The sequence below is a fragment of the Rhinatrema bivittatum genome, chromosome 8, assembly GCF_901001135.1.
Source record: "Rhinatrema bivittatum chromosome 8, aRhiBiv1.1, whole genome shotgun sequence".
NCBI lineage: Eukaryota > Metazoa > Chordata > Amphibia > Gymnophiona > Rhinatrematidae > Rhinatrema > Rhinatrema bivittatum.
Window position 1 is genome coordinate 23333642 of NC_042622.1, and position 27086 is coordinate 23360727.

Here is a 27086-nt window from a genome sequence, read left to right on the forward strand (position 1 = left end):
CCCAGCTTGTGGGTCCTGACCAGGCTTGGGAGGGATTTCCTCTTCCACTTCACCACCCTCTGGGTCTAAGTTTAGGGATTTTTGAGACTTTATCTAGGAGCCTCACTGGACACCTGGGCTTGTCTTGCCCATGGGGATTGGGGAACCCTGCGTATGAACCGCCCAGTAAAGATGAGCTTTGTTTTTTTTGTATCGGGTTGGATTTTAGTTCGGGCGCTTCGTTGAAAATTTTGTTTTTTCCGCAAATCGTTTTTTTTTCAGCACGGATCGGGAAAAACAAATCAGAAAAAAACCCCCGAATCGGGGGAAAAAAAGGAATCGGAAAAAAACCACCCCAACCCCTTCAATTTTACTTTCTTACAAACCCCCCCACCATCCCAATCCCTCCCCAAGACTTACTAAAAGCCCTGGTGGTCCGGCAGGGTCCCACGAGCGATGTCTCCCTCTCGGGCCATTGGGCCTACCATGAATCAAAATGGCGCTGGTGCCCTTTGCCCTTACGATGTCACAAGGGCTACCGGTGCCATTGGTCAGTCTCTGTCACATGGTAGGAGCAATGGATGGCCGGCGCCATCTTGCGCTCCTGCCATGTGACAGGGGCCGACCAATGGCACCGGTAGCCCCATGACATAGTAAGGGCAAAAGCTATCAGTGCCATTTTGAATACTTGCAGCCTTCGGCCCAAGTGCAAAAGATCACTCCAGGACCCCCGCTGGACCACCAGGGACCTTTGGCAAGTCTTGGGGGGGGTGTCAGGAATTTCCCTAATGGCCAGGTTCATGACACCATGCATACCAGGTTTTCGAAAGAGCCGCAGCCTATGGCTAAGGATTTCTAATGCTTTAACTGGGTTACACTTCAGAGTGTGGGTGTGTGTGTGTGTTTAAAAATCCCCATAAGGATTTGAGAATGAAGGCTTATGCTCCAGTTGAGACCAGTTCTGATGAGCTAGAAACTGAAAGAAGCAGATGCCAAGGGGAAAATATAAAGGTTATTACATAGCAATACATAAGGAGGATACTTTTTAAAGGGACTTCTGTGGATAAAGTAGTCCTTTACATGCAGACGTGACCTTTTAGAAAACTGCAACTGATATGCACATACAATTACTGAAATATACATTTTTGGGACTTCCTCTTCGATTCTCTGTGCAAAACCATGCACGTCAAAGAGCTGGTGTAATTGCACGCTCAGAGTTTTGCCAGGGTAATTTTCAAAGCAGACCTGTGCACGCCAGCCTCCTTTGAAAATAGGTAGAGCTTCTTCGTCGTTCTTACCGTGCTAATTTATGCGTGATGATACAAAACTACCCCCAGCAATGCTATCCTATCAAAAACTAAAAATGAGTTAAATAGGAACCCAAAGAAGTATCTTTTACATTTGTCATTCAGATTTACAAAAACTCCTTAACCGAATGAATGCCAGGAGACTACTTAGTGCTGCCATGTAATAAAACACAGTTATTATTGGTAATAACTCATTATCACCACATCAGCATAGCTGGGTGGTCAGAGTAGTGGAACCTGAAGATCCAATTTTGCCTTCCCATTCCAACACATCCATTTAACCTTCTTGTGTGCCACTCTAGATTGGGGGGGGGGTGGGGTGGGGTGTCTGGGATCCTTGTAATTTAAGTTGTTCAGTGCTGTGTACTCCAAAAAACACAAATAAACGTTTCTTTTTTTTTTTTTAATTGATTAACCTTTGGGAGGTCAGTATCCAAGAAGGTTTGTCCAGCTAACTTTTAAGCTGCTTGGAACCAACCCGCCCCCCCTCTCACGGTGGGGGGGGGGGGATTTTACCTGGGGAGGTCAGTGTTCAGCTAACATCTGAATAAAAAAAAAAGGCAGTGTGGAGGGCGTTCTGGGGGCGGAGCTAAAGGTTTTCCAGCTGGTGCTAGAGATAAATCTGGCTGCTAAGTCTGGTTGGGGATGGGAGGTTGCTCCCAGTACAACCAGACAGAGTAAAATGATCAGAGTGTATTCAGCAGCAGCCTTTCCCAGCTGAGGTAGTGTGAATAGCCAGATAGAGTGCATTTTCCTGCTCACTGGCCCGCTGAGTTATCCACCTCTTTTCTCATTTTTTTTCAGTGCCTTATGATAAATGTAGGCACAGACGTGAGAGCCCCATCCAGAAATCTCTTTAGGAGCCATTTGGGGGGGCTTTTGTCCTATTCTGCTAACAACTGCTCAGGAAAAAGGAACAGGATATCCACTGAATGGCCGTGGAGGGAGTTCTTATGAGAACCGGAATGATTTAGCATTGATGAAAGCGTAATTTGCTGCTCTGACCAAGGACAAAGTTAGCATTAACAATTCATGGTGGGAGAATGATATTTTTTTTTCCCCCTCTGCATGTATCTTCCTGCAGATGCTTGGTGAAATTAAAGGAAGGGGAAGTAGTTTTACACTACATTGGCTGCAGTGAACCGAATGAGAGTTCGGGCCCTCTGGCTACTACAGTTCCTTTGTCAGACGGTAATGCAAATGTCAATAAACAAAAGGAAGGTGATTGTTTCTCCATCCAGACCAAGGAAACCCACTATTTGTAAGTATTGCTGGTAATTAATTATTTATTGAGGGGTGGCAATTAAAAATAAAATGGAATAACAGTTTACCTCTGTCTGAATTGGCCCCCGAAGCAGAAACAAGCAATAAAAATCAAATGGTGTAATCTGTATAATACAAGAATTAAAAGAGCCAAGCCACTATAGAGTGGTTGTGAGGGCAAATAAGAAGGGTGGTTTATAGATCAACTGGTGAAAGGGTTACCAGGGAGCCTCCGTGATAGCCTCAGCTAATGGGGAAATCAGCTCATGAGTGTTCGCACATGAGATGCAACGGAAAGGTGACAGCAAGCAGGTTTTGTTGATCCCGCATCAAAACACCCTGCTGAGTCCATATGTGGCAGAAGGGGTTTCCACAATAATGTTAAAAGTCTGAGCAAATTAATGGTGCCCGAAAAGGTCAGAATTGGCGCCTTTAGGAAAGACAATGCTCCTATGCACGCTGCCTTAAATCAGATGTTTGTGGGCCAGATGTTGAAAATACGTTCTGGACTGGGGCAGGGGAAGGAATTATCCTGAGTAGGGATGGGCAGCCTTTTCAAAAAATGACAGGGAAACACAACAGCATTTGTTGTTTCGTTTCCCATCCGAAACCACACACACAACCAATGAAATATTGTTTTCTTTCTGTCATTTTACCTTGGTGCTAAATATTTTATCGTGCATTAAACCATTTGATGAGTGCTAAAATGACAAAAATTAAACAACTCCTCCCCCCCCCCCCCCCCCCCCCCAAATAAATAGAAAACGAGATGGAAAATGAAATGACCGATTTTTACATGCATGACCCTTAATCCTCAGGAGCTAAAATCACCAATGAGTGAGTTGCCGCAGGCCCCTCGCCAGGACTGGTGCCATTTCATCCAAGCGTCTCACCTAACGTGGCAGAGCAACATTATTATTATTATTGCAAGATCCTCACCAAAAATGTTGTACTTCTCTAAGGCACTGGTGCTGCCCTTCACTGAAAACTTAAAAAGCTTTTCCAGTCCTTATAGTGAAATAGGAGATGACCTCTCTTTTCCTCCTGCCCTCGTCATTGCCATCTTTTGAGCCCTTTTGAATGGCCAATGGCATGAGGGCTAGGAGAGGAGGCGGCAGAGGAAACCTGACTGCTTTATACTTCTAATCCACTGAATGGAAACCTTGTTTGTACACCAAAACAGTGGGATCTCTTTTGCAAAAGTCATTCAAGCAGCCCTTCCCTTGCTGGAGGAAGAGCTGCCTCTCTCCTAATAGTAAATTATACTTTGGCTCTGAGGCATCACTCCTGTAAACACAGAATTACATCTTTAGAGGTCCATTTTCACCCCTGGGCTGTTTGGGTAAGTTAACCGGATAAGTTTACTCAAAGGCAAAGCCGCGTCACTGTCTCTGCCTGATTAAATCCAATATTTACCCAGCTAACTTTAGGAGAGCTCTTTGGCAGAGCTAAAGTTATCCGGATATCTTAGCCACATAGCACTGAATATCAGTGTTATCTGGGTAAGTTATCTGCATAATTTAGCCCTTCCTGGAATGCCCCTGGAATGCCTCTGTTTTATGTAGATAAGTTTTATTCATTTAAAAACTAATCCAGATAGATGAGAGGCAATCTTTATGGTGAGATTTTCTTAAATCCCATTGTTTGTCTGGTTAAGTCCTAAATTTAGCAGGAGAGATCTTTTAAATATGGACTTTTCAGCGGTCCATTTGAATCTCTCTACCCTGCTTTGTACTGTCATCAAGCATGGCTAATGCTGATTTATTTTTGGCGCTGGTTGCAGTACGTCAGCATCAGCAAGTCAGGCCATGAGGAGAGGGCTGGAGTTACAGTATCACACAGTGTGCATTCCTACTGACCAACTGGAGAAGAGGATTTTGGAAACCTATTGAATTTGTTTTTAATCTTAGGCACTGCTTACATCATATATATATATATATATTTTTTTTTTAGATTTCGAATACCTGTTAATGCCCAGACCCAGTGTAAAGTGGAGAGCAGGAAAATTTGTGATGAATGGGTTGAACTCATCCAGAAGCAGTGCGCCCCCTGCAAGAGCCTGTCAAACCTGCAGCCTGCGCCAGAAGATTGGGGCAAACCAGAGGAGGGAATCAACCGATCGCCTCACCAAAAGCTTGAACGTGAGGGACAAATCACGCCCGAAGATGTGAAAACTGGATTTTTACCATCCATTCCTGCAAGCTTGCCCTCACCTGCCCTACAAGCTAAGAATTTGTCTTCAGCTCCCAAGCAAGCACTGATACAAACAAACCTAGAACCAACAGCTTGTCCACCATCTTTCCTTGAGGTGCAGCCTCCTGTACCGCCTCCTCCTCCTCTTCCTCTTCCTCCATCTCCATCTACGGCTCTAAAGAAAACAAAAGCTTTTCACTGGCATCCAGTCCCTCAGGAAAAGGTCAGGATCAAAGGAACAAGGTTTCGACTGTCTTAGAGATGCGCATTTGTTTCGTTTCTTTACACGCACACTTAATTTATGCGTGCAAAATTGTAGTTATGTTGCATGAAATCAATTTGATGTGTGTACACGAATGCATATCCTGGCAAAAAAACGCATTTTGTGCTGGTAAGTGAACAGATGAAACAACATGAGATTTAAAAATGAAGCAAGAAAAGAGGAACAAATGGGCCGATTTTAAAAGGGCCACGTGCGTAAAAACTGGGGGTTGCGCGCAGAAGAGTCGGGCCCTGGAAAAAGGGGTGAGTGGGGGAGGGGGTGTGGTCTGGGTGGGGAGGGGCAGGGCATTAGCCGCTGTCCCAGGAAAGCGCGAGTCGTGAGCTGGCTGGCGCGTGGAAGTTACTACTGTTCAAAGGAGCAGGTAAGTTCAAAAATTAAAAAAGAAATAGATTACTTAGGGTAGGGGTAGGGGTCGGGGAGGAGAGGGGAAGTTGTAGGAACGGTAGGGTTAGGGATAGGAAAGTTCCTTCCCAGTCCACTCCTTAGTTGGAGCGGACTGGGAGGGAACTGGGGGAGGGCCGAGTGCGTCGCCGCGTGTATTTTGTTAAAATTTCCCCCCTGCACGCGGAGCTGGCCACCGCCCACACAGGCGCACACGGTTATGAAAATTTGCATGTGCATGCGAGGCCTGTATTTTATAACATGCGCACAAGCTAGGGTCTTAAAATTGACCCAAAAATGAATAAAGTTTTTCTCATGCACACCCCTAGGTGTTATTTTGATGAGATCTTTGGGAAAAGTTGTGCAGTAAGGGGCCGATGCAATATGTAAATGAGGGTTTGCGCTAAAGAGGAGGCGCTGTGGAAAACTGTGCGTCCTAGTGCCTCCGCGGCATCAGGCGCCCAGGAGAGGTGGCTTGCATGCTCAATACGAGCCTCCGTTTCCTCCTGCTACCGGCACAATCTACACGCACAAGACGCACGACCTGGACTGTGTATCTCGTGCGTTTATATTGGGCGCCCAGAATTACTATTTTTATGCTTACCCAAGACTTTTTTTTTTTTTTTTTTACCAGAATCTTCTTTCTGTGGTTCCTCTTATTTAGTAACGTTGAGCACCGTTCAAATCTCAAAGAAGGAAATTAACTTCCAAGAAAAAGTAACTTTACGCCTATAAGTTGCCGATATAAGTTTCATTGGTCTGTGGGCTTCATGGAATAATTGCACAGACTGCGATAACTTGTTAAAATATTACCTGGGTTCTGATAGTTATGATGTTGCCTGAAAAGCGTTTTTGAAATAACCGATTTATGAGGCACCGGAAGCTTGGCATTAACAAGACTGAAAGTAGCTGATTCAGCACTAAATTCGTTTTAAAGAAAAATTTAAAACTATAAAAAAAAAGAGAGTTTTCAATAAAATAAAAAAAGAGGTTATTACAAGACCGACTGGTCTCAAATCTGATTAAATATTCAGAAATGATACCAGTGCTGAGGTCTTTTTTCCTCTTGATAAAACCATTGATAAAATGATTTACAATTATTAGCAGGCTCAGATATTCACATTATACACCAGCTCATTTGATTGTCTTATTCCTTTACGCCAGCCATGGGCGCAATGGCCATGTGGGAGATTTTTTGCACAGCAGGTATTAGCTAATAGCCTCATCTATATGGAATTTACATGTGATGAGGGCTATTAGCTACGCGGCAGTTTGGAAGAGCGTTTTGGACTCGCTAATCCCCTTATTGCAGCAGGGTTATGGACGCACATCCAAAATGCGCGTCCGATCGCATGTTAAGCCTTGCGCTAGCCGTAGCGCACGGTATTGCATTGACCCCAAAGCTTTTAACGTGGGTAAATGTGTTTTTACTCACATAAGAATGTGCCTTGCTTATTGCCCTTCCCCCCCAGAGATAAGAGTTAGGGGAGTAAAAGAGTCTGCAGCATTTTAATTTTTAAACCTCTTTGTACTTTGTGGTGCGCACTTTGCACCTGTGCATGCCAGCCGCATTTTTCCGAGTTCCCCTTTGAAGCTGAGCTTGTAGTCGTGCCGGTAATGCCTGCTTCATGGGGGGAGAGTAATTTATACCCTCCCCATGTTGATGTGAAAAATATTTCTGTAACTGAAAATAAAAACCAGCCCAGGGATTTCTCACATCCTGGTGGTCTGCAGACCCATAAGAATTTCAGCTGAAAATCTTGCAGGAAAGACCTCATTAAACCTTACCTTCTTGTTCTTATTTTTCAGATTGGTAAATCCGTTTGGGCATGTTATAACCCAGACAAAAGGAAGATAGATATCTCCAGAATTTTTAATCAGTTCAAGATCCAGGACCCACTGTATAGTTCAGCCAGTGAGTCGCTGGGAAATCAACCTATTCTTTTAGATTCAAAAATTGCACACAACTTTAGTAAGTATGTATGTTTTTTTTTAAATTGTATATCAATGCACAAATTCTTAAGGTATTAGTAGAAGTGCCTGCCTAATAGGGTAAAGAAGCATCTAAACGTGTACTCTCATTTTCCCAGCAACTCTGCCCCTGCCTCTGACAACAGCAACACACCATTTTTGTGCATATGAATTGCAGATGAGAGTATTTGGGCTGGGCAATAACGCACTCTCTGCTCCCCAACAGTACAAGTCTATATCCCTAATAGCACCTGTGCCTGTATGACATAGCAAATGGTCTACTCCTCTAAAGTGCATGCACGCTTCTATGTCTTGGCAACATCCTGTGTAACATAAAGCCATAGCACGCACACTGCTAAATGCTGCCAGCAAAGCATGCGTCCTGTGCAGCCACAGAATGCATCCTTGGCATGTGCTTTGCAAATAACGCATATTACATGTTACACTGGCTGCAGTTATGTGCGCTGCGCAATGTCTGGACCTGCGGAAAATGCGCAGAATTCCAGCGTCGTTTCCCTCAGATTTCTCCATTAATTCCCATTCCAATGGGACAATTTTGTGTAGGGAAATCATGAGGTGAGCCAAAGGATCTCAAATCAATCACCAGATGCCCTAGAAACAGTCCCAGGAAACAGGCATTTTTAACTTGACCTACCAAAACACAAATCTAGCAAATTACATCTATGTAATACTTGTGTATGCTAAATTGAAGAGATTGGTATATTTCCTCTACTCATTTTAAATTGTGCACGTTTCTGGATAGTTATCTTTTTTGGGTTTTTTTTTTACCTTATGGTTGAACAGAAATCATTCTTTGGATGTAGAAGTAATGTCTCCCAATTCTAGGGAAACTCTCAATATAATGAAACAATTTCTTGTGCCAGCAAGCACAGGTCAGCCCAGAACTGGGAACCTTCATGATGTAAACAGAACAATTGTACATGATGAGGTGCAAGGGTTTCCCCTTAAATAGTTAGTGAGTGATGTTTTGACCCCTGGTTTCCAAAGACTGCCGATGCCCACTCTTATTTATTTATTTATATACACTTTTCTGTTTTGCCTCTACTGTGAAAAGCTTGAGATGATTTACAATTAAAAAACAAACAAACAGAGAAAATAAACATTCATACATTTATATCATAACTCATAAGTGATTAAAATGCAATAGATAAAAAAAATGCCCAATTGAGTTCTATTTATTGTTGTTGTTACAAATAAAAATATGCAGTGTAGAAAATTATTGTTAAAGTGGCATTTCAAACTTATTTGACCAGATATGACTTCATATTGATATGAATTGATCTTTGATTTCATGGTAATGGTATCACCAAAAGCATTTAAGGCATAACGTAGAAACATAGAAATGACGGCAGAAAAAGACCAAACGGCCCATCCAGTCTGCCCAGCAAGTTTCGCACTTTTTTTTATTAACCTTACAATTTATTAACCTTACAATTCTCTAGTATTTGTAACACACACACACACACACACACACACACACATATAAATTAAGATATCTGAGCTTTTTCTGTTCTTAGCTTGCATAGAACCACATGTTCTAATTCTTAAGACTTCCACAGTTGTCAACTTTCCAGCCATGCTGTTAAATATTGCTTCAGTCGATTCCACCTGCTAAAACCTTGCACAGTGTCTGTCTCTTTGCCCCTGTACTGGAAAACAATCTTCCACATATCTAGGGACTGGACTCCACTGCTACGTGGTACTTTCTAATACATCTACAATGTGATGCCAGGCAAATAAAAAATGAATCAGCATTGACAAATTAACCAACTGGTCGGCACTGGATTAATGATGAACATATTACTACCCTTGTGTGCCTCCAGATGGCACTGCATTAATAAATTTCTTCCCGGCTCTGCAAGACCAAAAATCATTTCGGCTACATTGTTGCAAATGTTGTAAGAGTTGCATAAATCAGATGGCAAGTAGGTGCATAAGTTACACCAATTTTCATTTTTCAGAGGAAAAGACCTGTGTGCGCCTACGCATACGTGCACACATTTCCTTTTGAACATTATTCCTCCCCTCCCCCCAGACTACTTGCAGACAGGTACACCTGCTAAATGTTTGGGAAATTTCAGAGACATACATGCAAACCCTTCCCCATCCCCTACCCCGGGAATATCTCTGGGGTAAACTTACATGCGACTATCACATGCACGCGTATGTGTGCCTGCATTCCGGACGGACAGTTTTATATAACCGGCCATTAATGGGGGTAAAACACTCTTTTACCTGTGGAAATTAGGGATATGCATTTTAATTTTAAAATGTTTTTTCGTTTTCAATTTAAAAAAAAATGTTTTTTTTTCATTTTTTGACATTTATTTGAGATAAAATAAAATGCAAAACAAATGGAGCCCCTTCCCCAAACCCAACAAGAACAAAACAATGAAATAAAACCTGCTTCAGATCCCCCATCCAAAAAAAAAAAAAAATCCAACGCCACAAAAATTTCAAAAAAATCCAGGATGCCTGAGAGCCTTTCCACACCCTGCCCCCCCCCCCCCCACTCTCGGACACCTCCTACCCCCTTCCCTAGGTCACTGAAATCCAAAGGGGACAGGAATGAGCCCCGGGTGCACCTGTCCTGCTGTGTCGGCACAAGTTTGAGGTACGGAGGTCCCGCAGCGCCGACTGCTGCCATTTTGAAAAATGGACCCGCGGAGCAGGAGGGACTGCGGAACACTCCTTCCCCCTTTAGACTTCACCACCCCCAGGAAGCAGTGGGAGGCATCCAAGGGGGTTGGAGGGTGTGTGTGTGTGGGGGGGGGGGGGGGGGAGGGCAGGCTATGAATGTTTAATTTTTTGCAGTGCTAGTTTTTGTTTGGCGGGGGAGAAGGAGAGGTGAGAGACCCTAGCTAGGGCTGGTGGCTGCTTAGTGGAAAATGAAACAAAACGAAAAACAAATTTTCATCTGTTTCGTTTGCCAAACAAAATGAATTGAAAAAAGGAAATTATGCTCAAATTTCCTGCTTTATTTCGAGCAAAAGCATATCCCTAGTGAATAGGCCTTTGAAAATTAACCTCCCCAGGGTATTTGTGTTTCTTAGAATAAAGTGTAAGCCTGATGGTTCTGAATTTTATTTTGGGATTTTTCGGTGGGGAATGAGTTGGGAGTTAATTTTACCCAGGACTGTGGAGCAGCTGGACTGTCCCAGATTTTATTTCCTGCGCGCATTTAAAATAAGTTTAAGAACTGTTCTTTCCCTCCTCTTTAGATATTGTTCTTAAGAGTTTCAACATTAAACCAACCCAACTGAAAGAAAAATTATTAATTTTACATGAAGACAGTGGTGGGCTTACTGACGAGCAGATTACAGCACTAAGAAGGTAAATTTTGCATTACATTCTTTATTTCTTTCACTGAAAGAGGTTAAGTTAGCAGAGTTTGAAATTTGTGAGCAGTAATGCCAACTGTCAAGCCATAATTAGCGTCCACTCGCGGACCTTTCATACACATTCATAATTCAGTACATTCATAATTCCATTAGCTGAAAAAACTCACAGAATCTATCTAAAATAAGCTGATTAATGGAACATCTTAGGAATCTGTGCTGGGGCCAATTCTGTTCATTATGAAGTAGATTTTAAGAGCCGCGCGCACATGGACGCGGCAATTTTAAAACATACGCGCGCACATATGCATATACATGTGCGTGTTTTAAAATCGGCAGTTCGCGCATACATGTGCACCCGAATTCATATTGATGTGCGCATGTGTGCAGAAATGCTGCCTTGCTCGCGTAAGTGTGTGTGTGTGTGTGTGTGTGTGTGTGTGTGGGGTTACTAGACGCGCACGTCAACGCAATTACTTCTTTTCCCAGTTCGCCCCAGTAAAGGAGAGGACTTCCTAATTCCCCTAGCTAACTCTCTTCCCTTTTGCCCTAATTGCCCCCAGCCTTAAATCCCCACTGACTACCATAGTTTTCTTTATTGTACTATGGATGCCGTCCATCCATAGCAGAGGTGAAGTTACGCAGTAGGGACCCTGGCGTGTGCTTGCGCACATAAAGACTTACGCACAGATTTCGATTACTGCATGAACACCGTACATGGGGACATTCATGGGGCAGAACTGAGATTGTTATATCCACCATAAAATCTGGCGTGTATTGAACAACCATCACCAAGGAACATGGCACAAAAACTGAAATATCCCCTTGACTTTCTACACACCGGTGGCATTTTTCAGTGTCCGGATGGTATGACTATAGCAGAAATATACTTTGGATCTCAAAACAGAAATACACAAAATTAGCCACTGCCCTCTAGATGGCAAATCCAGGAGATTTTATCAATTTCTAGAAATTTTCAGATAATCCAGATGGAGAAATTGATCCAAATGTGCTGATTTTTGGTTCAGTTTGTGTCCCGACTCTGTGCTTTCCACCTGGAATAAACTTCCTGAGCTGGTGCATCAGATCCCCTCTCTTGCCTTATTTAAATCCTGTCTAGTAAGCCACCTTTTTTAGGCTGCTTTTTAAATCTTAACCCCTGATTGTCCTGTTTACAACCATTTACCATTATGTTAATAAATAAAATTTCCAAATAAGCTGTACTGAGAAGGGACTGTTTCTTATGGGGTCCATTTTCAGCCACTGTTAGGCTACAGACCTGTCCTAAAGATAGCCGGATACATTTATCCGGCTATCTTTAGGACAGGTCTGTAGCCTAACCAGAGTTGGCCAGATAAATTATCAGCTAATGCCACTCCTCCCCAGAATGCCTCTTGTCTGCCCCCAGAACGCCCCTCATTTATCCGGCTAAATCCTATCCGGATAGCCAGTTATCAGGCTAGAATTTAACTGGATAAGTGTCTGAGTATGCTGGTATTGCCATTTAGATGGATAACTTAAGTTATCCGTCTAAATGGCTTTTGAATATCGACCTCTATATGTTTTTGTACAGCGCTGCGTATATTGATTAGCGCTATAGAAATGTTAAGTAGCAGCAAAAGTAATAGCGTACTGGATGGTAACTTTGATATTGACCCGTGGGCGCACATGTACGTGCGATTGCCAGCTCACACCATAGGACGTGGCCATTTTGTAAGATATGAGCGTCCCAGTTGGCCCAGTTAAGCGATAGGACTTCCTAACCCCCTTAGTTAAATAGCCTCTCTCTTACCCTGTTAGCACAATTATTTTAAATTTTATTACTTATATGCCATCCATAGCAGTGGTAAAGTTACGTGTCAGGGGACCCTGGCACGCGCTTGTGTACGTAAATACTTATGTGCACATCCCGCCCACATCCCGCCCATGCTCTGCCGAGACCATGGCCACGTCCAACCCTTTTTTTTTTTTTGCAACTTTTTATTTGTGCGTGCACGGGCGGCTTTTAAAATCCGCCGGCTACACCTGCTCGCGTATCTCACGGTTTTGGCACGCGCCAGGCTTTTAAAATTCACCCTTTGGTGAATAGCGATCATTATTTGTGAGTAGTGCACACACTAGTTCTGAAAAAAATAACTCCGCCAAAAAATCTGAAAGAAACCTCCCTCCCTTCTGACTCCTCCCGGTCAGAAAATGGGTGGAAAATGAATAACTCAAACCAAATGACTGAACAGAATACCCGTATTCTGAATCTCTGTGCATTGTATATGTTTTTGGGAAAGATGCAATATTGTGGGGAGGTTTTTAAGTAATTGATTGTATGAATGTGGATGAGTGAATGGTTTGTATATATTTTTAATTTATGGGATATTTAATGTTTGTATTCATGTGGGAAATTGAGGGTAGTTTGGGTATCCACACTATATTAAAAGATATAAGATACATGTCTTAAAAAAGTTCTTCTTTTTAGAAAATTGATATATATTTATATATGTTATCCCTGTAATAAAAATACATGTTTAATAAAATTACATAATTTTAAAAAAAAATTTCTTGTCAAATTGGTGAGAATAGTTGAATAATATAATTGTGTATTACATTGTAAATTGATGTTCTTTAGGTGGTATAGTGAACAAAAAAGATGCACATCCCTCTGTGTTATCAGTATAGGAACGCACTCACGTTCCTCTCATTTTGTGGGTTTATTTCTAGATGATGTATTTTCTTTTTCTCTACTGCTCCACGTCAATAATAATTCCTTGGAGGGATTGAAACCTTGGGAGTACATCTGCTGGACTCTTTAGGAGTTTATACCAGCCAGCAGACATACCTAAAGATTCAGGGCATAGGCCCATAAGCCCTTCTTTTCCTCCCCCTGAGATTTTTCATATTTAACTCAATCATGACCAGCAACTTCCCTTCCGATCCTTCCGATCCTATAAAAATACATAATTGGACATCACTTAAATATTCTCTTTTCTAAGTTCCTATACAGCTGTCTCTAGACAGAAGAAAACCCCTGGCCACTTTCAACTATCCAGTAAAACTACCACTGAAATTATTCAAGAGCATCGATCAATAAACATTCTTACACATGGAAGTGAAGTCTAGGGTATAATTAAGATAGGACCGAATCTGTTGTGGTGGTGGACCCCTGGACTGAGGGGGAGTTGGCACTACCTGTGGGGAGGAGCCCCACAGGCCCCCACCATCAGCAGGCCCAGCTGGAGCTTCACCAATATCAGCCCACATTCCCCTTAGGCTGAGCCCTCGGCTGCCGGGGCCAGCTGGTCTTAGGAGGGGGGCCTCTGTGATGGTGGAAGTCCAGGCAGTCGGGAACACAGTGGCCAGCATGCTGACAGGAAAGCAGAGGAACAGCCAGAGGTCAGCAGAAAATAAGCAAAGTAGGTATACAGGCCAGGGCCAGAAGCAAGCAGCAAAGCACAAGGTCAGTGTTATTTACACTTTCGAATAATAGAAGGACTAGGGGGCATTCCATGAAGTTAGCAAGTAGCACATTTAAGACTAATCGGAGAAAATTCTTTTTCACTCAACACACAATAAAGCTCTGGAATTTGTTGCCAGAGGATGCGATTAGTGCAGTTAGGGTAGTTGGGTTCAAAAAAGGTTTGGATAAGTTCTTGGAGGAGAAGTCCATTAATGGCTATTAATCAATTATACTTAGGGAATAGCCACTGCTATTAATTGCATCAGTAGCATGGGTTCTTCTTAGTGTTTGGGTAATTGCCAGGTTCTTGTGGCCTGGTTTTGGCCTCTGTTGGAAACAGGATGCTGGGCTTGATGGACCCTTGGTCTGACCCAGCATGGCAATTTCTTATGTTCCTATGTCCAGTCCAGGGACAAAACCAGAAGACCAATCCAAAGGGAAGACGAGAGGAGGATGAGGACTACAGATAGAAGACTGGACGCTGGAGCCAGATGAAGGAGAGAAGGACTAGGGAGACCAGAATTCAGGAGCAAACCAACAGCCAGGAATCTGGAACAGGAACATAGGAACTAAGAACAGCAGAAGGAACCAGGAAGCGAGGAACATGATTCAGGAACCAGGAATGCAGGCAATACGCTACTCCAAAAGGAGTTGACCTACTCCCAAAGCAAAGACTGGAAGCAGGAACCAGCCTTAAATGGCCCTGGGGCAGTGAGGTCATCAAGGGGCACTGGGCCCTGATTCCCACTGCTGGCCCTTTAAGAAGGACAGGATCAGCCGCGCGCGCTTCAGGGAGTGGGTATGTTGTGAGCTGTGAGATCGCTGCGGCAACCGTGAAGTAGGAGGAGGCCTGTGTTCAGGGCTCCTGCTCCGTGTGTGGCCTTTTTCGGCATTGGGGAACACTGAAGAGAGTGTGGCGGCTCGCGGGAGGCTGTGAACCGCCAAGCGTAACAGAATCCCAATATAAAACCTGCACCTCAAGTTTTAACATACTCTGCATTCACAGAGACGACTCCAACAAAGGGTGCAGAGCAGAACACTCACCATAGAAAAATGTTATTCAAATTCAGGTGTCACCTCAGTAACAGCATCTCGAACTCCTTCCACTGCTAAGAACATTGTATATACAAAATCCTGCAAAAAATGTACTCAGAATTTATAGAAAGCCGGCCATGCCATAAAACCCTAACTGCCAGACTCAAACAGTAAAAACCCTACCTTTGAAAGGCAACACTGCAAATATTATACCAGGCCATAAAAAACACCAATATACCTCCTATTAGGAAAACAGATCCTTATACAGAAACTATAAGTTATCAGATTACCTCATCTCAGTCACATATGCAGAAAAACACTTGAACCATATACAGAATAATGAGACCATAAAGTAGAAATGCAAATGTGCAGACAAAAACTAAATTGGAAATCGCAGGAAGCCAGACTCTATGCCGTGCAACAATGGAAAAACAAAAATATCATTCCTCATAAAATATCAGACAATAAAATCAAGTAATATAAAACATCAATCATAATAGTAAAACATACTAATAAAAAGCATAAATATTTCAAAACAGCTGATGAACAGAATAATATCCAACAATTAAAAATGCATACAAAATTTAAAAAATTGATTTAACACCAATAAAATGTTTCAAATCAACAGACATATCAAATAGCACCCAATAATTGAATCTCATAAGGATAAAAATCCTCCACTGTCCATACCTGGGAACTTTTGATTTCCAGTCACCTTGAGATGTCTTGGATTAGTGGGGTGGGATGTGGTGACACACAAACTTTATCCTCTGTCTGTTATACATGCATATTTTGAAACACACACACACAGGTTCATTCTCTCACACATACTCCCTCTCTCACGGACATGCTCTGTCACACACACTCATACATGCTCTCATACACACTTCCTCTCTAACACACAGACACAAACGTGTGCGTGTGCACACATGCTCTCATACACATTTTCTCTCTCATATACACACACAATGCTCTCATACACACACAGATCTGTTACACACACTTCCTCTGTCCCACAAACACATGCTCTCATACATGTTTTCTCTCTATCTCTTTCATATACACAAACACATACACATATGCTCTCAAGCCCCCAGGCTCCCTCTCACCCACGCCCACAGGCTCCCACACACATCACACACACAGACACACACTGGCTGTTGCTCCCACTCTCACACATTCTTTCTCAAACCCACAGGCTCTCTCTCACACACCCAAATACTGACATGTGTGAGTGCACACACACACACACACACACACTCTCATTCTCACAGGCTCTCTCATGCACACAGACACTTACACTCCCACATGCTGTCTCTCACTCACAAAGGCTTTCAGGGATCTCCCCTTTAGCCCTGAAGCCTATTGGGCTTTCTTTTCAGTTGCCACAAGATAGGTTACATGGTGGCATATCGGGCCTCCTCTATGGCCACCATGGGATGGGGTCCATGGCAGCCTGTTCGGCCTCCTTTTTGGCTGCAGTGGGATGTAGGTCTGCAGTGGCCTGTTGGGCCTCCTCTTCGGCCACCGTGGGTTGGGATCCATGGTGATCTGTTGAGCCATTTCTTTGGCCATCATGGGATAGGGTCTGTGGTGGCCTGTGGAGACTCTGGCTGCCATGGGATTGAGTTTGCAGTGGCCTTTCGGGCTGCTGCTTCAACTGCCATGGGATAGGGACCACGGCGGCCTGTTGGGCCTCCATTTTGTCCACTTTGGGATGGTGGTCTGCAGCAGCATGCTGGGCCTCCTCATTGGCCACCAAAGAATGGGGTCTGCAGTGGTCTGTCTTGGATCTCCCTTTTAGCCAGCACAAGATGGGGGTCCATGGTGGCCTGTTGAGCCTCTTCTTCGGCTGCTGTGGGATGGGGGTTCTTGATAGCCTGTTGGGACTCCTCTTCAGCAAGCATGATATGGGATCCACGGCAAACCTATTGGGCCTCTCCTTTTTTTCATGGCCTGACAGCTGCTGAAGGAGACTCAGAGCATAGAGGAGGAGATTCAGGGCAAGGTCCCTGCATGCTCAGGACTAACAATGCCCCTGGTAACCACTCTTTATGCTCAAGCTTTTGGTCTAAGAGGCCAATTTTCAAAAAATGCTGAATGCCTAAATGTAGGCACCCTACCTAAATAGGTTCCTAGTTTCAGTCATGTAGGCACCTACATTTTCAACTGAAAATTCAGCTAAATTTAGGAGACTTAAACTGGGACGGTAACTTTCAAACCAGTGTGCAAGCATACATTTGTGCGCGTGCATCAGCCCATGCCCAGGGACGCGGCTATTTTATAACTTGTGCATGTATATGTGCACATGTTATAAAATAGCTTGGCTGCACACACACACGCTCCTAGATTTCTCAGAGCCGTTCTGTAGCTCTATAGCCAGCGTACCAGATCTGAACTGAGCAGACCCTCATTCAAAAGCAGGTGCAGCTCTCTTAGACCTGCTCTTTTAGACCAGCTTTCTTTTCTTATAATCAGGGGGTCATTCTTTATTCTGCGATGTGCCGGTTATAGCACATGATAAGGCCCTACTGCATGTGATACCGGCTGCGTCGCAGTGATATTATTCTTCTTAGGGGAAGGGGAGGAGTTTGGGCGGGGTTTGGGCAGAGTTATCTCCCGGCAACACTACGGGCGATAAAGTTTTTCACATTATCGCCGGCCGCACTGCAGGAAATAACTACACCTTTTCCCGTGGCGCTATGGGGGCAATAGTGTACGGCGCAGCTGCACTGCAGCAGGCAAAACCGCACCGCTGCAATGAGGCTGGCTGCCCACTATCATCTCCCCGCCTCTTTTTTTTTTTTTTTGCATCTCATCATTCTGCCATAAATATAGCAAAATGATGAATCTAGGAGAATATTCATTGAATAACTAATTGGTGGTCAGCAAATTTTTGCGTACATAAACAGCGCAATTTTCAATAATGTACATTAGTCACTTCATGCACATGAAAGTGGGCACTTAAACGGCCCCATCTTTCCCCTCCTGTTAATATTTATGTGCATGCTCGCAACGTTTCCAAAAGAGCACACAAGTATGCATGTGTCAGTTTTATGCATAGAAAACCTTTTGAAAATTAACACCAAAGAGAGCAATTTTCAGACTCTCCACTTTTTCTGCGGGTACTATTCACCTGCGGATTCTGCATCAGGTTTCAAAGAGAACGTGCTCTCATCCTTTTTAAAATCTGCCCTGGGTCCAAAGGACCCTCAGACTTTTGTACCTGGCACTGTTTAAAAATTGCCTGCAAAGTCATTAAAAAAAAACCCAACAACAACCGTTGATCCACCTAATGGCTTTTCTTACCATTTTTGCATAAATCCACACACTTCTATTTTTTTTTCAAACACCAACATATCTTCTGCCTTTATGAAGAAAGAAGCAACTTCAGGTTATCAGCATTTAATTACTATTGACTTACATCTCTTCCCTTTAATCAAAGCTTGTATTCCCTTGGATACTTAATCACAGCTGAAAACAGAATGGAAAATGTACAGAATAAAAAGACATCCAAACAGAGTACTGGTTAGAGCCTGAAGTTCTTCCTCCTTCCTTTCTCTGATTTGTATATGCACAAACCGACTATATTTTAAAAAGTGTAAATGCCGTGGTGCGCACATCTCAAAACCTGTCAGAAAGGGGAGGGGCAGGGCTGTGTTGGGGCCTGGTCAAAAGATGTGCACATAAATATTTACGCACCCCAGCATGTGCTGAGGTCCCCTGCTGTGTAACTTTACTTCTGCTATTGATGGTGTGTAAGTTATAGAAGATGCATGCAGGGAATAATAACCCTTGCTGTAGTTACACAATGTTAGGTTTCATATTAGGAGCTACCACCCAGGAAAGAGATCTAGGCGTCATAGTGGATAATACTTTAAAATCGTCGGCTCAGTGTGCTGCAGCAGTCAAAAAAGCAAACAGAATATTGGGAATTATTAGGAAGGGAATGGTGAATAAAACGGAAAATGTCATAATGCCTCTGTATCGCTCCATGGTGAGACCGCACCTTGAATACTGTGTACAATTCTGGTCGCCGCATCTCAAAAAAGATATAGCTGCACTGGAGAAGGTACAGAGAAGGGCGACCAACATGATAAAGGGGATGGAACAGCTCCCCTATGAGGAAAGGCTAAAGAAGTTAGGGATGTTCAGCTTGGAGAAGCAACGGCTGAAGGGGGGATATGATAGAGGTCTTTAAAATCATGAGAGGTCCAGAACAGGTAAATGTGAATCAGTTATTTACACTTTCAGATAACAGAAGTATAAGTAAGTTTAGGGTTGCAGGGACCTGTCTGCTACAGGACACTTCCAGTTTCCCTCCCATCTTACTTGCGATCCTAAGTCAGGAAAAAGACAATATGTTCTCCTCAGAAACAGACATTTATCAGATTTGGGAGGTTGTAGAATTTAGAAAATAAAAACAATTCCTCTCTCTAACATCCTGGTCACTAAGCACCAGTTTTCCCTAAAGAAAGTTCTGTACCATGGGTGATAACAAACATGCCATAAACCTTAGCCTGCTTAATATATTAATACTTATGGCTAACTCACTTACTCCTGGTCCCAGCTTAGGCAATACCCCTCTGTTCACCTCTGAAGCAGACGCTGACTGGAGGTCTGGTGAATGTGTGCTGGGAAGGACTTGGTTCCTGGGTTTGGGTCTGGCAGAGGCTGGCGGTGATCCAGGATGGAGACTGGCTTCTGGCTCTGGTACTTGCTGGGTTGTTGGGGGCTTGCTTTCACCCCTCAATGTCTCAGACTCTGTGTCACTTTCCGCATCTGAGCAGGGCGTCTACTCTCTCTGGTCTCCTGGCCACAGCTTGTCTTCTCTCCCTCCTCGATAGCAGGGGATGCTGGTCCCCTTAGGACACCCCTTTTGCTCTTCGGGTTCCTTTTCTTTCGGGGTCCCTTCTCTGGTTTCAGGGTTTGCTCTGCTCTGGTTTCAGGTTCGCTCTGCTCTGGTTTCAGGGTTCTGGTTTCTGGTTTCAGGATTCGCTCTGCTCTGGTTTCAGGGTTCGCTCTTTCAGGGTCTCACTCCCTTTTCAGGGTCTCGCTCCCAGGGGTCCTTCATTCCCAGTCTCTTATTTTACCACCATCTTATACTTTCCAGCTGATAAATATGCATAAGCTCGGGTATAATCACATAGTGGGTAGAGGGTCTTTGCCGCTTTGCAGATCTTTTCCCCCTTCCCACTTTTTCAATGAGAGAACTGCCACGTCTGTATGCCAAGCTGTTATGCCATAGTGTTTTTCTCTGTCTCAGATTGCCCCCTTCTTCCAAAGGTGGGTGTGTTTCTGACTCTGGACTTGTTGGCTGATCCATGACTCCTGCTTAGGGGTTTAGCTGCTTTATTGTCCTTTTTTTTAAATTTAAACAGGGCACCTACAAATAGGCCAGATCTAGATAACGTATCCTTCAGTGTAAAGTTCTTATCAGGGCAAGGTCTCTTATTTTCCACTGAGACAGTGTTTGGCCTGTCAGTATTTGGCCTGCATATTTCTTGGCTATTTTGATTCCATATTTCATGCTTTCAGTGGTAAAACATGGGATATCTCCCCACAGAAAGACTAAGGGGCACTCCATAAAGTTAGCAAGTAGCACATTTAAAACAAATTGGAGAAAATTCTTTTTCACTCACTGCAGAATTAAGATCTGGAATTTGTTGCCAGAGGATGTGGTTAGTGCAGGGAGTGTAGCTGGGATTAAAAAAGATTTGGATAAGTTCTTGGAGGAGAAATCCATTAACTGCTATTAATCAAGTTGACTTAGGGAATAGCCTCTGCTATTACTAGCATCAGTAGCATGGGATATACTTAATTTTGGGGTTCTTGCCAGGTAATTGTTGCCTGGATTGACCACTGTTGGAAACAGGATGCTGGGCTCGATGGATACTTGGTTTGACCCAGTATGGTAACTTATGTCTCACCATTAAGAAATGGATTCATCCATTCTCAAACACAAAGCTCCTTGGTGTACACCTGAATTAAAATCTATTAAACGGGATTTACACCATTCTCACAGGAAATGGCACAAACATCCAAATTCATCCTCACTTGCACACTATAGATCTGCCCTTAGCAAGTATAGATCTAAGATTAATTTGTCTAAACGAGACTTTTTCTCTGCCAAAATACATAAATTTCAATTTAATCCCAAGATTTTGTTCTCTTATGTTTCTAAATTGACCAATACCAGTAGACCGTTCCACCCCCAAGGTAACTTAAACAAAGAGAAAATCCGAAAGGTAATTTGTAATTTGGCCCAATCCTACCCACCAACAGATTTCACTGCCCACCAACCCGGACCTGAAATGGTCCACCTTTGACAATGTCTCATCCTTAGAAATTTGTAAATTTATTAAATAAGGTGAGCCCTGCCACCCACCCTCTTGATCCCATTCCGATAAAAATAAGAACATAAGAACATGCCATACTGGGTCAGACCAAGGGTCCATCAAGCCCAGCATCCTGTTTCCAACAGTGGCCAATCCAGGCCATAAGAACCTGGCAAGTACCCAAAAACTAAGTCTATTCCATGTTACTGTTGGCTAGTAATAGCAGTGGCTAATTTCTATGTCAACTTAATTAATAGCAGGTAATGGACTTCGCCCTCCAAGAACTTATCCAGTCCTTTTTTAAACACAGCTACACTAAATGCACTAACCACATCCTCTGGCAACAAATTCAGAGTTTAATTGTGCGTTGAGTGAAAAAGAACTTTCTTCGATTAGTTTAAAATGTGCCACATGCTAACTTCATGGAGTGCCCCCTAGTCTTTCTATTATCTGAAAGAGTAAATAACCAATTCACATCTACCCGTTCTAGACCTCTCATGATTTTAATCACCTCTATCCTACCCCCCCTCAGCCGTCTCTTCTCCAAGCTGAAAAGTCCTAACCTCTTTAGTCTTTCCTCATAGAGGAGCTGTTCCATCCCCTTTATCATTCTGGTCGCCCTTCTCTGTAACTTCTCCATCGCAACTATATCTTTTTTGAGATGCGGCGACCAGAATTATACACAGTATTCGAGTTCCTTAGCCAACATCATCAATACTTCTCTGATCGAAGGATAATTTCCAGACTTGTTAAAGTGTGCGGTTGTTAAACCAATTTTAAAGAAAGTACATTTAGAAATAGACAATTTATCCAATTTCCGACCTTATTTCTACACTTCCTTTTTTAATCAAATTAATAGAAAAGGTGGTCAACCAACAATTGATGGATTACCTTGAATGTAATTATTTACTTTACCTCCCTCTCAATTCGGTTTTCGTAAATTTTTAACATGGAAACATTACTTGTCTCACTCTCTGATATTGTATTAAGAGGGATAGACAATGGAAATTCGTATCTTTTGATTTTACATGATATTTCATTGGCCTTTGACACAATTAACCACGACATAATGATAAACAGACTTGAAGAAATTGGTATAGCTGATACAACTCTTTTGTGGTTTAAATCTTATCTTTCTAACAGGGCATATAAAGTTAAACTAGGCTCTGCTGAATCTGACCCGATTAATTTTAATTTTTGGAGTCCCTCAGGGCTTGTCCTTATCTCCGAATCTTTTTAATATCTATATGTCCTCACTCTGTAAATTTTTGGCTGGCTTAGGGACTTACACATTTTATTTATGCAGACGATGTGCAAATCTTACTTCCTATAGAGGATCTATTGAAAACACTTTGAAAACTCTGGAATATATATTTCAATTTAATTCAACAATTATTCACTCAGATGTACTTATCCCTAAACCATTCCAAAACAGAAATTTTACTGCTTTGTAAGAAACTCAACGATAAAGCAACGTCAGAAATAAAATCCTTACATAATACCCATACTATCATTCACGAAGTAAGAGATTAGGTATCATTTTAGATAGCAAATTTAATTTTAAGAAGTCCATTTAAACTATAATAAAGGAGGGATTTTACAAATTACAAATTCTAAAAAAACTCAAACCTTTATTACACCCCAATGATTTTAGAACAGTTCTCAGGCCCTTTTGTTTTCCAAACTTGATTACATTGATGCAGGGAGGCTTTCTATTAGGCCTCCCTGCATCAATGATTCACCCTTTACAACTTCTACAAAATGCTGTATGCCCGACTTCTAACTAATAGTAAAAAATGCAATCACATAACTCCAATTCTGAAAGACCTCCATTGGCTCCCCATTTACTATAGATCTCACTACAAATGTTTGACCCTAATACACAAAACAATATGCGGTGACAAAATCGAATGGCTTAATGCTGCCCTATACATTCATACTCCTCAATGCAATTTATGATCTTCTGGCAAGGCATTATTATCCATATCGTCCCCAAAATTAGCACATTTAAATGCTGTTCGAGACAGAGCTTTTATCCCTAGCAGGTCCTAACATATGGCATGCATTACCTCTTGTCATAAGGCTTGAGTCACACCTACATTTTTTTAAGAAAAAATTCAAGACATGGGCTATTTGAACAAGCATTTTTCATAGTCAGTCTGGTCCCCTCACTTTAATATATCATTTATTTTATTGTACTTACATATTTTTTTACATTATTTATTAGTTTTATGGGCAGCTAGAATTACTTTGATGTTAGAATCTAAATTTATTTATTAATGATTTTATAGTAACTATGTTTTATAATATGTTTTTAAAATGTACTCACTGAACTGATTGTTTTTTTAGCTTGGTTTAGTCATTGATTAGTTTAATGTATGCATTGTTGGATTTGTACAAAGACATATGATGTAAACCGATATGAAGTTTTCATGAATATTGGTATACAAACTGCATAAAATATCTTATGTTCTTATGTAAAAGATTGAGCTATTTTGGAGGGGTTTAAAGGGTCTCGAGTAATGAGACCTTCAAACTAGGGAGTCTAGAGGACCTAGCTGTTAACTGGACAAACTGGTGTGATGAACTGGTAAACCGGTAATGGTGTCAGAGCGCACCCCTTTTAAAATCACCCAACGTACGTGGTAGAAGCGGGATTTGCGTGCCCACTTAAAATCAGGTACACGTTTACATGGACCCGCTACTTTATAACGTGCGCGCAGGTTTTACAATGGCCATGTTCCTAGATTTGAAAGTTACCAATCCTTGTGTGCATCAGACCTCATGAAGCAATCAGAGGAGATCACTCAGTATTGCTTAGACATATTCCTTTCCCAAGTACAAAGAATCTACAGATTTCAGCACAAAACAGCAATCATATCTGCGTTGGGCACAGATGGCACAGACCTTACATTTCCCATTACAAAATGACCATTTAGTGGGGAGTGTGCAATTGTTTTTTCCCGAATTAGGCAATGTCAATGATTTTGTCCTAATTTGGAATGATTCAGGAGAACTGAAAAATGATTGAATTTTTCTGAAATTTCGAAAAAATTCATTTTTGAGTTAGTGCGCGCTAACTCCCGATAGTGCGCACTAAACCCGAAAATCGGGGCCCCCGAAAAAAAAATCCCGAACCGTGGGAAAAACGAAATTCCCGTGGGGGGGGGGGGCCCCGAAACGAAGCCCAACAACAAAATTTTTACACGAAGCAGATCTCTGCCATGTAGGTCCTTTATTACCACCTATAAATTAGTGAAAAGGTTTTTCCAAAATTTAATGAACATTGATCACTTGTAGCTGTGCAGGTGCAAAATTATGCTAAATTCTATTTCATTAAAAAAAAATTTTTAAAACAAAATCTGCACATACGACGAGAATGCACATTTTTGACTTTTCATGCTTGGTAACGATGCTTATTATAGGGAATGCAGTAATTGTTTTTGCAACAAAACAGTTATCTTGCTTCAGTGAGTACAGCCCCCTCCATATCTTCTTGTTTTCCAGAACGTTTTGGGCTTCTCCCTCTCTGGGGGAAGTGATGGACAGGGCGGTCGCTTTTTTCTACGTAGTGCTGGACATCTTTTGAGCAGAGAAATGTTCATTATGGCAAATTCTGTCTGGTCACCAGCTGGGCTGAGAAAGGGGAGCCCACCTACAAATACTCTCACCACCCCAGACTTTTTTTAAGAACCTGAATTTGGATCTGGCCTCAGCAGGTTCTAGCCATGGCAGGAAATTCATTGGGCAATAAATTACCTAATCTAGCATGAAATATACCGTATTTCTCGTTTATACTTATTTTTTCCAGATATGTGCCAACACCGAAAGATATACAACTATACCAGTCCTTGCATGGTTCTCCTTCAGAGCTACATATTGTTGACCAATTTATGTTTGAGGTAAGAAAACATACTGCAGCTACGCAGGTACCTACTATTAGTGGTAGTAGCAATTGTAGAAGTAGATAAGAATACATTTTATCATGAAGATAATATTTTGAAAAAAAAAAAAAATCTATCCAACAACTTTCCAAACATGCAGAAGGTGTTGCTAGCATGAGGACCTCCTGGCTCGTCACTTCAGATTTGGCAGGTTTGAATGCAAGTATTCAGTGTAGCAATATCTTGTACAGCTACTTTTCTGTCTGGCCCAGCAGCTTTCTTCTGCACCTTTCTGTTTGCAGCTCAATTGGATGCGGGCTGTGGCCCATAAGTCTTCATTTGGAACAGGGGCGGATTGTGGGAAAATAGTGGCCCGGGGGATTTTTCTCCATATTGGCCCAAGGGTACCCAATTACATATACAATAATTTACATAATAATTTACATATATATGTACACACCACTATATTTCGGCATGGTCCTCCCATATCAACACAGTACTATTTGCCAAAACTCAAAGAATAACAACCCCACCTATGAAAAAGAATACCACAAATATTACACCAGAATCTAAAATATCAATACACCTCCTATCAGGAAAACAGAACAGGCCAAGCTACTACACATCCCTACAGAGAAACCACATGCTAAAAGATGCTTCATCTCAGTCTTTGCATGCAGAACACAAACTCTCACCAAATACAGAATAAAGCCACATAAAGTATAAATAGAAATGTGCAGACAAAAACTAAACTGTAAAACGTATCACGCCAGACTCTATACAGTGCAACAATGGAAAAACAAAAATGTCACCATTCATGATTCATGATTTATATTCATGATTATAAATCATGAATCATAATCATAATTATAAATCATACTAATAAAATAATGTCAAAACTGATGAATAGAATATCCAATAATTAAAGATCAAGCAAATTTTGAAACCTTTATCAAACACCAATAAAATATTTCAAGCAGCAGACACATCACATACTACCCAATAATTAAAATGGTAGTCAATCAACAAAAATGAACTTAAAAAGCCACCTTTACTTACCCTCTCAGCAGTTCTCCTACTCCTTTCCCTTGCAGGCCACACCAGAAGCAGCAGTAGCTGCTGAAGCTGTCCTCACGGTCCTCTTCCTTAGGACCACAACCAGTCTCTTCTTTCTCTCTCTCACACATACACCCCAGTCATAGCCTCAAGACCAGTTTTGTCTCTTACACACCAATCATCTCTCCCAACCAGTCTCTCTCTCTCTCTCACACACACACACACACACACACACACACACACACACACACACACACACAATATACCAGTCATGTCCCTGATCAGTCTCACACATACACACGTCACCTCTCTGACCAGTCTCTCTCAATCACACAATGCTCTCGCTCCCCTTACACACAGGATTTCAATCTCATACATGCTCTCTCTATTTCACTTACACACAAGCTCTCAATCACACCATGTTCTATCTCACTTACAAACAGGCTCAATCACATACATGCTCTCTCTGTTACAGCCACAAGCCAGCCAAAACATGCTCCATCTCTCTCTCGCACACACACACATTGACTCACGCAAGCACCCTCCCTGGCTCACATATACACCACACACATACAGACACCCTCCCTGC

At 42.3% G+C, this 27086-nt stretch overlaps 1 protein-coding gene across 1 annotated transcript in view; it reads left to right on the top strand.

Annotated features, from left to right (window-relative positions):
• The window catches only part of LOC115098097 (disheveled-associated activator of morphogenesis 2-like), a 102098-nt gene that overhangs the window by 65683 nt on the left and 9329 nt on the right, over window positions 1–27086 (top strand). The window contains exons 6-10 of the mRNA XM_029614413.1: window positions 2371–2547; window positions 4503–4965; window positions 7216–7378; window positions 10620–10731; window positions 25369–25459. Of these exons, the coding sequence (XP_029470273.1) occupies window positions 2371–2547; window positions 4503–4965; window positions 7216–7378; window positions 10620–10731; window positions 25369–25459 (1006 nt within the window). The remainder of the gene's footprint in view (window positions 1–2370; window positions 2548–4502; window positions 4966–7215; window positions 7379–10619; window positions 10732–25368; window positions 25460–27086) is intronic.